The sequence below is a fragment of the Scardinius erythrophthalmus genome (genome assembly GCF_964197995.2).
Source record: "Scardinius erythrophthalmus genome assembly, chromosome: 9".
NCBI classification, from domain to species: domain Eukaryota; kingdom Metazoa; phylum Chordata; class Actinopteri; order Cypriniformes; family Leuciscidae; genus Scardinius; species Scardinius erythrophthalmus.
The window spans coordinates 47,834,984-47,852,025 of NC_138229.1; the positions used below are offsets into that span (position 1 = coordinate 47,834,984).

Below are 17,042 nucleotides of genomic sequence, written 5' to 3' on the forward strand. Positions count from 1 at the left end.
TCTTCAAAATTATGTGAAAATAGTCTTGCTTTATCGTTCACATAAAACAAGACATTGATTTAAATTGATGTAAAACAGGTTTTGCTTGGAAAGCCAATATGCGAGGGGGCGTGAACGAGGAGTGGTTTACAACTTAGAATACAATGTCCCACCCACTCTGCATAATGACTCTGCATAATTAGCCATTCATTCAGGTGTGACACTGACTGAGCCACAATGCAAGATATATTTAGAAGAAGACTTAATTTCAACAATATTTCAAGTGTACTCTTTCTTTGTTAAAAAAAATTATTTTAGGCCTACATTTTATCTATGTATTCATTACTTTCATATTTCGCCTGACTGTAACGTTGTTTTCATGAAATATTAGGGCATATTGTTAATTTGCAGTTTAATACGTTGCTTATACAAATAGCCTACATTTTATTTCAGCATATTTCAGTCGATTTTTACTCATCTCAGTATAGCAATACAGTTTGCTGAAACATCATCATTCATTCACACACGCGATTTAAATTTAAACTGTCTTTGCCAGCTGTGGTAAACAGCGCGCATCTCTGCCGTTCATTCATCAAAAACAGAAACCCACGTGAGAAGGAAAAAACTTACTAGTATTCCTCAGCTCGCTCCTCGATATACCCGCACTTCTGGGGGACATTTTCCATTATTATTCCTCACAGCTGCAAGACGGTGTAAACAAGTAATGATCTGAATAAACTTGTGTTTTCTCGCGCTGATATGGGGGCGTTCACAGGTTTGCGCGGATTGCCTCAGTCATTTGCGTTTGAATAGCGTGCGCTCTCCGTGGGCGGAGTCACATTACATCTGAATTAGATGTAATTAGCTCGACTGGAATCGCTCTCTTTTAATACAGATTTCACAAGATGAGAATATTTGTTTTTTATATAAATTACTTCATTAAAAAGAAGAGAATTCAAGCTTCATGCCTGTGTGACTGTATGCCTGTTTGACTGAGTATTCGCTGAGTTATTGTTCATTTTCGGACGCGTTTCAGAATGGACTACACTGGCAGAGAGAAGGCAGAACTCGCTTCGTGTTTATTTTTCTTTATTTGGCAAAAAGCACAACACTTTGTTTTTATTGTGAGTATACACAAAAATAATACACATTTAACAGAATCGATTGATGTATGAAACTTGTTTTGTAAAATCAAAGTCAAAAGAGTATTTCGGGTCTCAATTCAACTCATAAGGAAAAAAGCGAGCAGATCACGCCGGCGTGATCTCCGACCTCTGAGGGTTAATAAAGGAGTCCAGACATTAGAAAAATATCAGTCTACGCATGTGTTTTATATTTAATATGATGGAAATACACATGCGTTACGGACGTGACAAAAAAAATCTCTTTTTGTTGCCAAAATATTTTTTAGTAATTCTGTGAATTACACTGCGCAAACCAAAAGTAATAGTCCCCCCCGAATGAAGAAGGGTTGGCTCTCCACAGAACATAAAATATTCATTTTATGTTATTTTTCGTTTTCGCATTTATGAGGAAAAAACAATGTTACGGACGTGACAGTTCTCCGTTACGGACGTGACCGCTCTGAAAGCGGCACTAAAATACTGCTTTAAAACGTTCACAGAGACCTCAAACAGGCATTTAAAACACCAAATATTAAGGATTGGCATTATAAGCAAAAATAATATTCGATGTTTGTTCGAAAATCGTACCTCTCCCCCAACATGCTCACCAGTAGGTATGGGTATCGTTAAGGTTTTAACGGTATTACTACTCTTACCGATACTCCTTATCGATCCGGTACTTTAACGGTATTCTTATCGGTTCTTTTTGTTATATTAAAAAAGGAAAAAAATTATTTAGAACATAATTAATATTGCTTTATATTTTGATATGTAAAATAAATATCTATAGCAAAAGAAAAAGCAATGCTTTAACAAAACAAATAAAATATGTAGGCTATGTTATGCAGAAGGGTGCAGGCTTTTGTGTTTTATATATTTATATTAAGACATAGGACACCAAAAACAAAGTACAAACACATGGTCAAACAAAAAAAAAAGGTATACAATAAAACAAATATACAAATTATATACCCAGTGCTTTAATTTCAGTAATGTCTACTGACATTACTGTTCAAGAGTAATATGGGCTAAAAAGACATCTAATAAAGTCAGATTTAAAATAACACTGCATAGTTTATCATAGATAGATTAAAGCTTATGAAAGCCAAAATTATTTATTCAAGTGCTGCGACTGATTTTCTCTTTGCCTTTTGTTGTTTGATTCACATTAATGGAGCAATCGTCAGCAGGATTATTGGACTGCTGCCTCTTTAAGACCAAATGCAGATCTAATCATTATTACGCCTCATATTTTCTCCCAACTATTTACGCCCATTTAAGACATAAACTGTATTTAAGTGAATAAACTGTTTAAGTGAATCTCCAAGACGGCCATTTTGATATATTTTTGTGTATATTTGATCGTTTAGATCCGCACAAAGCCCAAAATATACGTTGCTTGTCTCATTGCGGTGTGTTTCGGAGCGCGCGCCGCATTTGAAACAGCGTCTCTTGCTCAATTTTGGTACTTGCCTTTTATTATCAAACGCGTCCCGCAGTTTAGCAACAGTATAGACCACATTTTACAACAATCACCGATCGTGCAGATTCTGACATTACGTTTGGGTTTTAGGGAGAAATGACAGCGCACCGCTGTGAGGGGAAGTTGCGCTAAACAGAATGAATGCGGCTTTAGTTTTTAATGGTTATAGGCTACCTCAAATATCTTTTTTATAATCATTGGAAGCCACAATCTAAATCTAAAATAAAATTTAGCCTAACCGTTTGAATGTTTAGTTCTGTCCTCATCGTCACTCATTAAGCAGGGCTGTTGTGATGTGCGCGCCGTCGCTCCGCGTTAAAGATCTCTCTCTCTCTCTCTCTCTCTCTCTCTCTCTCTCTCTCTCTCTCTCTCTCTCTCTCTCTCTCTCTCTCTCTCTCGGCGTTTGTGGAGCGTGTGTGAGAGCTCGAGCTTTGAGCGCGTGTATTTGTTTTTTTCTCTTGTGTGTTTTCCTTATATATATTTTCTATTTTTTACTTCTAAGTTGTTTATTTGATTTAGTATTTATTTTGTGTGTTTTTGTTTGTGGTGCCTGCTTTCTTAGAAAGCATGGCAGCTCAGGCTGGGACGGGGCTTGATGTCCTCACACGCCGTCACGGAGTCAAGATTGTGTCCGTGGCGAGTGTGGAGGCTTGCTGTCTGGGTGTAGGAGAGATTGTTGGCCATCAAAATATTCTCTCTGCATCCAGAATGAATGGCGCGACCGTGATTTTTTTGAATTCGGTGGAAAAAGCAAACGAGGTGGTTGCGCGAGGTATAATCATTGATGAAATACTCACACCTGTGTTACCGCTGTTGTTACCGTCAAAAAAAGTCACAATATCAAATATCCCTCCGTTTCTCAGTGATGATATTTTGAAACAAGCGCTTTCACGTTATGGAAAGTTGGTTTCGCCGATAAAAAAGATTGCGATCGGGTGCGAATCTCCTTTATTGAAACATATTGTTTCATTTAGGAGATTTGCATTCATGATCGTAAAAGATGACGCAGAATTGGACTTGGCACTAAATTTCCGTGTGGATGATTTTGAATATGTAGTGTTTGTTACTACTGACAAAATAAAGTGCTTTGGATGTGGTAAATCGGGCCATTTAATCCGTTCATGTCCCGACAAGAATGCAGCTGGAGGTAGTAAGGATAGAGTTTCAACTGGAGATACTGCTGTTAAACCGTCTGGGGTCGGTCTGGCTGAAGCAGTGCCGACCGTAGATAAACCTGCTGGGGAAGGAACATCTGTTGAGGGGCCTGTGGAAGCTGGATCGACCTCGACGGAATCAGTGAATGAAGGTAGGGATACTTCAGAGACTTCTGTAGCTGCAGAAACTGGGTTGTTGAACAGTGATGTAGAAAACATGAGGGATGATGATGTGTCTGACACAGAAGCAGAGAATAGGATGTTCAAAGTACCAAAAAAAAGAAAAAAATGTGGAAAAGATCAGTAATGCAAAGTGTTTTAAAAAAGGAGAAGTGTTTGAAGATCAGAAAGAGTCAGAAAGTGAAAGTGAAAAGTCTGACTCAAGTACAGTGTTGTCACAGATTGAAGGTATAAGCAGAAGTTATGATGTTGATGACATAAAACGTTTTCTTAATACCACTAAAAACAAAAGAGGTGTGATTGTAAAGGAATATTTCCCTGATCTAATGCAGTTCCATGACAAAGCCAAAAGCCTAATAGCAGACGGGTGCCTTTCAAACAGGGAGGTTTATCGTTTGAAAAAGATTGTGAGGAAAGTTGGCACGGATTTAAATGAAAATGAAGACTAAGAACATTAGTAATCTGATTTTGCTTGTGTTTTTTAGTTTGTTTATTTATTTCACTATGGCTGAAGTGAGGATTGCCTCCTTGAATGTTAATGGTGCTAGAGATTATAGAAAAAGAGCTGAGCTGTATGAAATTATCAAACAGAAAAAAATAGATGTTACTTTGATTCAGGAAACGCATAGTGACGTGAATAATGTTAATGATTGGATGAAGGAATGGGAAGGTTTATCTTTTTTCAGCCACAACACCACTTTAAGTGGAGGAGTAGCAATATTATTTGCTAAAAACTTTAATCCAAGTTCATATCAAGTTAAAGAGTTTTTGAAGGGTAGACTTTTAAAAGTGACAGCACAAATGGAGAATTATAATTTTGTTTTTATTTGTGTGTATGTCCCCAACTCAACAATTGATAGGATGTTGTTCTTAGATACACTATGTTCTGTTTTACAAGATGTTTCTAATGATGATTATTTATTTCTGGGAGGAGATTTTAATTGTACAGTGAGTAATTGTGACAGAAATCATATTGAACCCCATATGCCTTCAAGAAAACGTCTCATTCAAATAATAAATAAGCATGAGTTAAGTGACGTGTGGAGGTTTTATCATGAGGATAAAAGACAGTATACTTGGGCACATGCACGTGATAATGTCTTATCTCTGGCAAGATTGGATAGATTTTATGTGTTTAAGCATCATGTTGGTATTTTTAAAAATTGTTGTATTTTTCCTGTTGGTTTTTCAGATCATTGCATGGTGCAATGTTCTTTTATTTTGAATTCTGTCAAGCCTAAAAGTGCTTACTGGCATTTTAATTTAACTTTGTTAGATAATAAGGATTTTATACACACTTTTAAATTGTTTTGGGCTGATTACAGAACAAAAAAAGAATCTTTTCAATCAATACAAAAATGGTGGGATTTTGGCAAAGTACAAATTAAACAGTATTGTCAGCAGTATGCTCACAACAGCACTAGAGTTTTAAATCAGTCAATGAAAGACTTAGAGAATGACATAATTAAGATACAGGAATTGGCAGAATCAACAAAACAACAAAGTTATTTGAAAATTCTTTCTAAAAAAAAGAATCAATTGGCAGAATTATTAGGGGTTAAAACACAGGGGGCTTTGGTCCGGTCAAGATTTATAAGTCATGATCAGATGGATGCACCTTCAAAGTATTTTTTTAACCTTGAAAGGAAAAATGGGCAAAAAAGAATCATTCACGCTTTGCGATCTGAGGAAGGAATTTTGTTGTCCAATCCTGTCGTGATTAGAAGGAGGGCAATTGGTTTTTATGAGAAACTGTACAGAAGTGAACTCGGATCAGACAATACCAATGAGAGTGTCTTCTTTGAGGATTTACCACAGGTGTCTGATGAAGCTAATGCAGAGATTTCAGGTGCGCTTAGCCTGGGAGAACTGCATAAGGCCGTTCAGAGCATGGAATCCGGAAGGGTGCCTGGAATTGATGGCATACCAATAGACCTCTATAAACGTCTTTGGGAAGTTTTAGGAGAAGATCTCTTAGAGGTACTCAATGGTAGTCTGGACGAAGGTCTTCTACCTTTGAGTTGCCGGAGAGCAGTCCTGACCCTCCTTCCCAAAAAAGGAGATCTCACAGAGATCAAAAACTGGAGACCTGTTTCACTTCTGTGTAGTGACTATAAACTTCTTTCAAAGATTTTAGCAAATAGATTGTCAATAATTATGAATAAGGTGATCCATCCAGACCAAACTTACTGTGTCCCAAAAAGGTCAATTTTTGATAATATTTCCCTTATTAGGGATTTGTATGATGTCTCTAAGTTATCAAATAGTGATATTGGATTGATTTCGCTCGACCAAGAAAAAGCTTTCGACAGGGTTGAACACACATACTTATGGGAAACGTTAAAAGCTTTTGGTTTTAGTAAAAGTTTTATAGATAAAATTAAAGTTTTGTACAGTGATGTTGAGAGCATATTCAAAATTAATGGTGGCTTATGCACTCCTTTTAAAGTTTTTAGAGGAGTAAGGCAGGGATGCCCGCTCTCTGGAATGTTATATTCACTAGCAATAGAACCTCTGTTACAACAATTGAGAAAAAATGTACAAGGTTTTAATTTGCCTAACTTCGGAAAAAGTATAAGAGTCTCTGCATATGCTGATGATGTTTTAGTGTTTGTTAGTCAACAGAGTGATGTACAGGTTTTAATGAGTGTACTTGATGATTTTAAAAAACTGTCCTCTGCTAAAATTAATTTGGAAAAAAGTGAAGCAATACTAATAGGGGATTGGAAAAATGGTTCTTTTTCCCTTCCTCCTGGCTTAGTATGGAAGAAAGGAGGCTTTAAATATTTGGGTGTTTTTTTAGGAGATGAAGCAACTGTGCAAAAAAATTGGGAAGGAACTCTTGAAAAAGTTAAAGGTCGACTCGAAAAATGGAAGTGGTTAATCCCAAATATGTCATACAGAGGTCGAACTTTAGTTATAAATAATTTAGTAGCTTCTTCTTTATGGCATAAGTTAACCTGCATTGATCCTCCTTTGCGTCTCTTAGCAGAGATTCAAGCAGTTTTAGTTGATTTTTTCTGGGACAAGTTACATTGGGTTCCTCAGAGTGTTTTGTTTTTACCTAAAGAGGAAGGAGGACAAGGGTTGGTACATCTTCAAAGTAGAGCAGCAGCTTTTCGTTTACAGTTTTTGCAAAGACTTCTTAATGGTTCAATCATTTCAAGCTGGAAAGTAGTTGCATGTAAAATACTACAAAATCTTGGAAATTTGAAAATGGACAGAAATCTTTTCTTTATGGACTTGTCAAAACTGAACCTCAATGGAATGCCTATTTTTTATCGGAATGTTTTTAAAGTATGGAATATGTTCAAAGTACAAAGAGAAGGACATTTTGAATCTCTTCACTGGCTCCTTGAAGAACCGCTAATACATGGAGCACGTTTTGATTTAACACACAATGACTGTACAATTCCTGGATTCACGGAAATACTTGTGGCTTCCAAAATATGTACAATGGGGAGTCTAGTTAACTTGACAGGGCCAGACTTTGGGAACGTGGAAGAAGTTGCTTTGAATCTGAAAATTAAGTCTAGACGATTTGTTTTTCGTATATTAGAAAAATGGAAACAAAGACTTACTTCTGATGAATTGAGACTTTTATCAGATTACTGTGAAAAAAAAAGTGTTCCTAATGAAAAAGATGTATTATCTGAGTTTTTAATTTTTCCTGTGTTAGATGATGTTTCAGGAATGTTTTTAAGCTCTGGAAAATCCCTATGTCTTAATTTTTTTTCAAGTACTGGTAATGTTTTTTATAAAGCTTGTGTTCTTGTTTTTAACAAAAAAGTTCTTGACAAGAGGGTTGATACACCATGGCGTAATGTTTTAAAACTATGTGATGATGATAAACCAGAATGGAGATCACTGTATAAGCCACCTTTAAGTAAAAGAGTTGGGGACATACAATGGAGACTTTTACATGGTGCAATAGCAGTTAATGCTTTTATTTCAGTTTTAAACCCTGATGTCACTACAGAATGCCCTTTTTGTTTAAAGAAAGAAACTGTTTTTCATGCTTATATGGATTGTTTTAGGCTAAAAAGGTTGTTTAGTTTATTACATAATTTATTTTATAGTTTTAATGAATCTTTTTCTACAGATGTATTTATTATTGGTTTTAGATATGTTAGAAGAAATAGGTTTATTTGCCAGTGTTTAAATTTTCTTATAGGTCAAGCAAAGCTGGCAATCTATATGAGTAGAAAAAACAAGATAGAAATAGGTGCAGATCAAGATATTAATATTCTGTTTTTAGCCACAGTTAAATCCAGAATACTCATTGATTTTCGTTTTTATAGTTCCATGGATGACGTTATCACATTTGAAATGAAATGGTGTAAAAATGAGGCTCTGTGCTCTGTTATTGATGGAAAAATATTTTTTTCTCTTCTACTAATGTAGAAAGTTTTCTTTGTTTTTTGGCTTAATTTTTGGTTTTCTTTGTGGTATAAAAGGTAAATGTAAAATGGTAAATGTTGTTTTGTTGAAAAAATGGTTCATGTGAAAAATTGTAATAAAGTCTCTTTCAAAATTCAAAAAAAAAAAAATTCAATTCTCTCTCTCTCTCTCTCTCTCTCTCTCTCTCTCTCTCAAAAATGCATCACAGTCAAATGGTTAAATATTGTTATATATAGAAGTAGCTTATCGATCCAGCGGTATTTCAAAATTCAGCACCGGGGCCCGTTTAATACCGGGTTTCGGTACCCATCCCTACTCACCAGTAAGACGGCGTTCACTCAAATCCCGCTCCAACATTACATTTGAGTAGGCATTGAGTCTCATATTAATGTTTAAATAAAATAATTGTATTTTTTATTTCATATGTTGATTATATGAAAGGATAACAGCATGAGTAAGATCATAAGATGCGCAATATATCGGATACAGTATATCAGCGGGCAGACATGATTTTGACCAATTATTTAGTTTTTTTTTTTTGTAGAAATCTTTTCTTTAATGTGAATTTCGTTTTGTATAAATTGTATCTTAATTTTAATCAATGATTCATCAACAAATTGCCTGGATTTTTTTAAATAAGAAGCAAATAGGCTATAGACAATTTAATCAGGACACAGAGGCGCCGTAGCGTGAAGTGGAGCGCGCCTCATAAATGAACCGAAACTCCGCGTATAATGTAGCCTACTTGCCTCACATACCTGAGAAATATATCTAAAGGACGTCTGAAATGTCTACTTTTAAACTACTTTTAAGTCTTGAGTCAAAATGATTGCAATATCACTATTATTTTGTCAGCTTGATCGCGGGATTATGATGAATATTCATGTTTTAACCAAGAGAGAAAAACGCGACATCCCGAAGGAAGGATCCCATATTTCTATGGCTATAAGACACATGTTCTTCTTTAAGTTGTACTGTATCATATACTACCTTCTGATATTCATATTTCCTCCTGTAACTGGCAGAGGAAGAGAAGATCCGTTCATGTGCGCTTTATCCGCCGCGCACTGAGGCGTACAGAAATATACCACGCCGTATTAAAGAGCGGCCTCTATTGTTTACATTTTGTTATAAAATAGACTGGATTTGAAAGTTGAGACATTTTTTCATATTAAAACTAACAAAGCACAAATATTATTGCGATTATTGGATATGCACTGAATATATGATAAGCCTGAAACCGATCAGTGCATATGTTTTGATGTGAAGCGTCCGTAACGGTCACGTCCGTAACGCATTATTATGGTTGTTCAGAGCAAAGTAGTGGAATGAAATGTCGATCCTAGTAAGCATAAACATAGTTTAGCTTTGCATATAAAGTTTCAAGTTATTTGCATTTATAATTGTTATATTATATAAACTTAATCTTTAAAACGTTACGGACGTGACAGAGCACTGAAGCGTCGAGACCTCTTTATTAAAGCCCTTATAAATTCAACAGGCAGTGCTGTTATGACCAAATTGGTGTATTTATTTCTCAGGCATGCCTCCATCTTTCAGCAAAATGCTTTATGTTCAAATTAAGTTTTTAAAAGGGGGATCTTTGATACCTCTTTTGAAAGCATGAAATATGGCTGGTTGAAATGAAAAATTTAGCATTGTTGCTCACCTCATATGTGGTGGAAAAAAAAAGGCAATTTTCTTAAAATTTCTGATACAGCACATTAAAACAGTATATTACAGACCCAAATGGACAACTTAAAAGGGGTTTTGATCTTTAGGTAAAAACTTTATTTTTTCATGGTAAGGATGACTTTTGCGTGGAATTGCCCTACAATCATTTAGTTTAAAGTAAGACTGGAGTGAGATGAAACTAGATCAAAGCACAAATCAAGACGAGTTAAATGTTCATCTGCAGGCTGTGATATTTGTAAATATATACATTTCAAATCAAATAGATCACATTTCAAATATACTTTGGTATCGATGATGTTTACATGTAAAATAAGTTGTAATCGCTTTCTTTTACTATCTAGCCTGACAGTGATCTTTTTTTCATGGATAAAAAAAAAAAAAAAAATTAAAAAAAAAAAAAAAAAATCACAAACTGTTTCTTTGTGTTTATTTTAAATGTAACATTTATTGTCAATATTGGGCTTGCGGATCATGTGGGTGCTAGGGTACTCTTTGCTGTGTGTGGATGACCATGTCGGTCAGCCACCACCGAAGACCAGTTTTGACCCAGGAAAAACCCTGCTACCGTATAACAGTGAAAACACGAATTAAGCTATTTTAAAAGTTAACTCCTTAAGGTAGTTGTATGCTCAAAAGTTGTTGAACTTTAACCTCATATCTGGTGTTAATGCAATTATTAACTGTTAATGCGTTGCAGCCTGGAATATTTACATATAGGTAGTGCTGGGCAGTTTGACCAAAAATCCACATCACGGTATTTTTCTAAATTACACCGGTTTCACGGTATATGACGGTACTTTTTTTTTCCAAGCATGACTGGATGTAAAACACGTTTTTCACTGAGTGAGAGAGGAAATACTGCAGTAGATTGACCTGTGCTGCGTTCCAGTCCACTTTTAGACACGCACTTGAGAACTTCCCTAAGCACTTCCTCTCAGGGGAATCTCTGCCGCCATTTTGAAGTGCATTCCACTTCATGTTTATATGGACAGACCCTCGTTCCCTCGATCTTGACTGAGGGAGCGAGTCTACTTAAAATGTACACTTCAGGCACCTATATGTCCCACAATGCAGTATGACTGTGACGTCACCACATATCTCGTCTAATCACCACCACAACAGACAACTCTATGATATATTAATTATATTTTTTATTTTATTTAAAACAACCCAAAACACACATAAACATTTGGATGCTGCATTAAACAAATTCTTAAAGGAAAAAAATGTAAATAATAAATCAACTCCACAGCTGATTCCAAGTGATCAAGGGCTTAGGACGTTCCAGTTCAGCCCACTGCAGTTTCCGCCAGTAGTGGGCACTCGTGCAGCGTAAGCAATGACGTACATCCGAGTGAACGAGACGGAGGGAAGTTAGCGAGTGAAGGGCATGACAATTGTGGACTGGAACGCAGCATTAGAAAGCCCTATTCTACTGTCATGAGTGAATATTGTAGAAAAAAATCCACACTAGTATTAATACAGGTTTGCAAGGCTGTTTACAAAGAGGTGCCAGCAGGAGGCGCTGTAGGAGCGGCAGAAATAGCGGTTTCCCCGGTAACGGCTGTACACAAAGCAGCAACGCTCATAAACACTGCTTTATCAGGAAAGATAAAGAAAGATTCAATCGTAATAACAAAGAAACTTTTCTAAAGACCGTCAGTTCACTTCAGATACATTCATATAAAAACACCCACGCCGCGTTCTGATTTTGAAACGTGCAGTGCTCATGTTTATTCAACGATGTCAATGTCAACCACAAACAGATTTTCCAAAAGGCTGTGTTGATATTGTGAACCAATGTACGGGAAACACTGTAATATAATTTGACAGCTATCAATTATAGTTTAACCTATATCCACCCTCAAAGTCACGCTTAGTAACACGTGCATCAGCACAGTGCAACAGTGAAAAAGGACCCTCTCAAACAGTGTCGCGCCGCGATCCGATCGTTATTGCGGCATTTTAAAAATTCATATCATAACAAAAATAAACACCGGTATTCAGTATGAACCGGTACACCGCCCAGCACTACATATAGGCCTAGTTAATATTAAAGGAATATTCAGTATATGCTCAGATAAAGCAGCAGGTGAGCAGCAGAAGAAATTAGCTTGATTACGAAAGCATGGCCGACCGCCTTGGTCAGACAAACATTCTGTTTAATGCTCAACTAAGGACTTTTCTATTTGTGGTCCTTGTCTGGATGTTTCCACTGATTCCTGCTACGGGGTTCATGGTTTGATGTTTCCACATTAGACATACATAAATGTATATATATTAGGGCTGGGCAAAAAAAAGAAAAAAAAAAGATTTTTCGATTAATCGTTTTTTAAAATGTGGTTGATTCAAAATTGATTCTCAAATGCAACGAAACGATTTTTTCCATATTTATCTATTACCCAAAAGCCAGTATTAGTTTTCCTCCACTGTTCATAGGCTTGCAAACTCCATGCTGTGAGATTTTATGTTTGTTTTATCTTTATCATAAAATAACCTCAACTAGTGCTGCACGATTAATCATATCGCAATCGCCATGTCAAGCCTACGTAATTATATGACTCAAAATGCTGTAATATTATGTGAAATAAACAAATTTGTGCTGTTAACGCAGCATCTGTTAATTTTTGTCATCCTTTGGCTAGTGTTACATGATCCCGCTCTTATTCATGCAAATGTTTTTAAACCATTCAAGACAAAAGAGAGCGCGCTGCCTGTGAATGTCCTGACAGTGACGCACAGAAAGACTCGCGCTGATATCGTGTGCACAAGACAGCCCAGAATACACTTCTCTTTCGCGCTTGAACGAACAATAACACACACAATTATGCCAAAATGTATTTTTATCGAGTATCTTCATAACATTAGAGCAGTCTGATGAACGTGAAGAGTTGTGACTCGTGAGAGAATGAGGCGCGTGTGAGATCCGCGTCAGCAGCGGCTGCTCTTAAAGGGACAGTACACAGTAGCCACTGATTATCTCTGTCGTTAAAGTTAATGAAAGAACAAAGGGAACAGAGAACAACACTCACTGCTCTTGACTAAAGAACTTTTGTAACTTTAATAAGGATTAGTCTATATATAATTCATAATTAATGCATCGCAGACTGTTTGATAACTTTATTCAATTTCTGTTAGACAGGAAGAGCACAGGTAAATATGATATGCGAGTTTTTATTTTATGGGTTTGTGAGGATTGTTAACCTGTTTGATCAAGGCATGCGACTGTTCTGACTTGTCCAATTTTCAGCATCAATTTTTCATCTTGCATCAAAATCCGGTCTATTCATTGTATGCATTTGAAATATAGAGTTGGGTTCTGTTTTAATGTACCCAAGTGTACCTAAAATAAAATAAAAGTTTAATATACAGGTTTGTAGCTCTTAATTTCTTTTTATTAATTAATCACTTGTAAACCTATGCTCACTGTTCTTTTTTCTTTTTTTTTATAAATATAGGATTTGTATTAAATCTATATGCATTGAGTGGAATCAAAATCGAATTTAGAATCGAAAAATCGAAAATCGAATCGAATTGTAACATCTGAATCGATACCCAGCCCGGCTAATATAAATATATAGACTCATTGGTTTAAACATATGTTGATGCCTATGACCCTCTCTAAAAACAGATATTTACTCAGAGAAGCACGTGTTGGTTTGGGTTAACAGACCAAGCCTAGTACTAGACGACTATTTTTTTAACTTTTAAAATAAGCTGATTTATCTAATGGCTTGGATCGTTGTTCATTGGCACAGCCTGTATTTCATTAAGTAAGAGAGGAGAAAGCAGAGAGAAACAATATCAAAGGCGATTGTTAAAGTGTTCATAATGCCGTGTTCCAGGCAACCTGTAACCCGTGTTTTTCCAACCTTATTATACCCGTGAAAGTGCACTGGAACGGCAGTCAAACCCGTGACTTCCCTCCCGTGAACTAGTACTAGATCGATGTAGCCTACTCCCAGTTACGAGTTGGAAAAACACGGGTTACAGGTTACCTGGAACGCGGCATTAATCATGCTCAATCTAAACACGTGTTTGTATAATATTAATGCTGGATTCGTGTTTATTGTAAATAGACGTTCGTGTTCACAGATCATGAAGACGGATCTCGTTTGTAGATCATGATATTAATGCGATACTATCATTCTAGTGCAAACTCTCTCTCTCTCTCTCTCTCTCTCTCTCTCTCTCTCTCGAGTTATGCTCAGTCAGTTGCAGTCACTATCGCTACTGAAGAAAGATCACGAACCTCTTTGTTCCTCAGTATCTTCATCTCTCACTCCTTCACTCATGTCTTCACACTCCTCTTTAATAAACTCCATCTTCATCTCAGCAGGAGACTCGCTCTGTTGCTCCTGGACTCGCTCTTCTTCTCCTGTGTGTGTGTGTGTGTGTGTGTGTGCTGGTGAGGGAGGAAACCAAGCGTGCCGCACGCGATATTTTTTGAGATGGTGCTCGATGCAGAGCCAAATGGGAGGAGCTAGAGCTCCAGCCCCTCCCCTCGCTGGAGCTCCAGCCCCTCCCCTCGCTGGATTTAGTGAGCGGGGATTCGCTGCAGCTAGAGGTCTAGCTCACCCTTGCTGGATCTAGTGCGAGTTCAACCGTGATGGAAGGACAAGTTTGTTTTGATGCGCAAGATGCTGGCATACATCATATTGTATTTTTCTCTAATATTTGTCGTGATTATGATTAAATATTTATCGTTTCTGTGACAAACGCGTAAACACCTAATAAGAACATTACTCACACTGTGTGTGTGTGTGTGTGTGTTTGTGTTTGTTTCTAAAAACGGTTGAAACTTTGTATCTATTTATTATTTTATCTTTATAACGGTTTCGTTGTTTTCCTCACTTTTAAAGCTGCTTTGGACAAAAGCGTCTGCTTGATTATGTAAATTACTAGACTTAAAAGGCAATGTAAAAGCTTAGATAGTGCACCCCTATTTATTTTTTGTCCACCGCATTTACGTGACCTTGTCAGCCACAACATAATGACGTCACATATTTTCCAACCCAGCCCTCAGCCCCGTTCGCATGAAACAGCTTCCAGCGCGCCTGGATGGAGGTGGTGCTGCTGATGCTGGGGATGGAGGTGCTACCCAGCTAACAAAAAAAGGTCCCCAGAACGTCCCCTAAATGGCCTGTGCGAACGTCCCCCCGAACGTCCCCGTCCTCCTCCGGACGTTCAAAAGGACGTTCACATGACCAACAGCGGCCTTTCGGAACGTTTATGGGACTTTTATGGTTTTTTACTTTTTTTACCAAAAGAAAACAGCCATAGAAGACAAGTGAGAAATTGTAAGGACCAAAGATTTTATTTTAACTGAACAATTGTACAGGTGAGGGTGAGTGTGTGTGAGGGTGAGTGAGTGTGTGTGTGTGTGTGTGTGTGTGTGTGTGTGTGTGTGTGTGTGTGTGTGTGTGTGTGTGTGTGTGTGTGTGTGTGTGTTGGGGAGGGGTCTGGTCTGGGTCTGGGGCTGTCAGCTGTCGCCGGGGTTACTCCGATGGAAATTCTTCCTGTTGGCTTCTAACCTGAAATAACGAAATGAGCAGAGTATCCTATTGGTAACTGTTTTTATGTTATCATTGTGCAAATGCATCATAGGCTACAGCTCGATCCTATATGCTAGTAGGCCTATAGGCTATCATGTCTTTATCATAGGCAACTTCTACGTTCAAGCAATAGCCCCCAATGGACATTCATGTTAAATTTTTACTGTGCATAGCCTACATATTGTGTCCCCTGCAATTTGAACAACGGATGCATCAAACATTAGGCTATTCTGTGCTCTAAAAACTTAATAAAAAATATTTCATGGTATTGTGTCATGCAAGGTAAATGCAAAAGAAATGTGCGGGGTGGCCAGTGGGGGAGAGTTGAGACACTAGGCTACCCCAGATTTATGTTGAATTGTTCAGTGTTATGATAGCCTACTGTACACAGCCTATTAATACATAATGAAAATGCTTCGTTATTTTTTTCAGACACATTTATTATCATTAGCCTACTTTTGCCGGTGCTTGCTTGAACTGCACCCAGGATGGATTAATGCGATATAGTAATTGCTTAGGCTAAATGAATGACTAACGTTAAAAATATTTAGTCTATCAACTCTAATCAAATTAGATGGCCTTATCTAATGACATAAAGCCTATTTAAGTATTAGTATCCAGCTCTTTACATTACATTAGACGAGTTAGCATTTTATTAACCTAATAACAAAATAAAGTTTAAATTAAGATGCTATAAAAGGCTATGCTATTTCTATATAGCAGGCCTTATTCCACAAAGGACTGTTTATAAGGTGATAATCCGTTATACTGTAGGCTATCTTGAAGATTTTTGTAGGCTATCTTCTGGTATAAAGACGAAGATTGATATTTCGTTAATGAAATAAATAAGAACATATTGAAAAAAATGAACAACTCAGGTTATGTTATGTTAGATGTGTTTTTGTTTAATTATGAAGATAGCCTATTAACAAATATACATTTTAATATATTAGCCTATATAAAAAACATTATAGGACTATATAAAATATATTTAAAAATAGGGCCTTTATTTGTTTTATTTATATGTGGAAATAAATCTGATATTGGATGTGCATTTTGGACCTGCCGTGTGCGGACAGATCGTACATTCTGGCAATGTCGTAGGCTACGTCATTAACGTGATAGGCCGTTTATTTAAGCTTTTTCCTTCTCCATATCTTCCCAAGAAACTGTGGAATATCGCTAAAATGCAAACGCATATCAAACTGATCTTTTCTCTCTCTTTTGCTATTTATCTTGGCCTCACTGTAGAAGTAACCATGGCAACTGATCAACTGATAGAGAGCCTAAGTCCCTCCCCTTCCGGTCGACCACCATGGGACCTTATTTCGGAAAAATATTGTATGGTAGTCAATGGCGAGAGACAACAAATATTTTGATCTCGTTTGAATTGTGCCCTGATTTACACATATGATGTTTGTCAATTTAAAAGATACATTTTAAAGTCAAGAAAGTCGCAGCTTGATGTAAA

General features: G+C 36.8%; 1 protein-coding gene across 1 annotated transcript in view; it reads right to left on the minus strand.

Annotated features, from left to right (window-relative positions):
* The window catches only part of LOC308696321 (uncharacterized protein), a 29,528-nt gene extending 15,200 nt beyond the window's left edge, over window positions 1-14,328 (minus strand). The window contains exon 1 of the mRNA XM_081374897.1: window positions 14,269-14,328. Coding sequence (XP_081231023.1) covers window positions 14,269-14,311 — 43 coding nt within the window. The 5' untranslated portion in view covers window positions 14,312-14,328. The remainder of the gene's footprint in view (window positions 1-14,268) is intronic.
* Window positions 14,329-17,042: the final 2,714 nt, after the last annotated feature.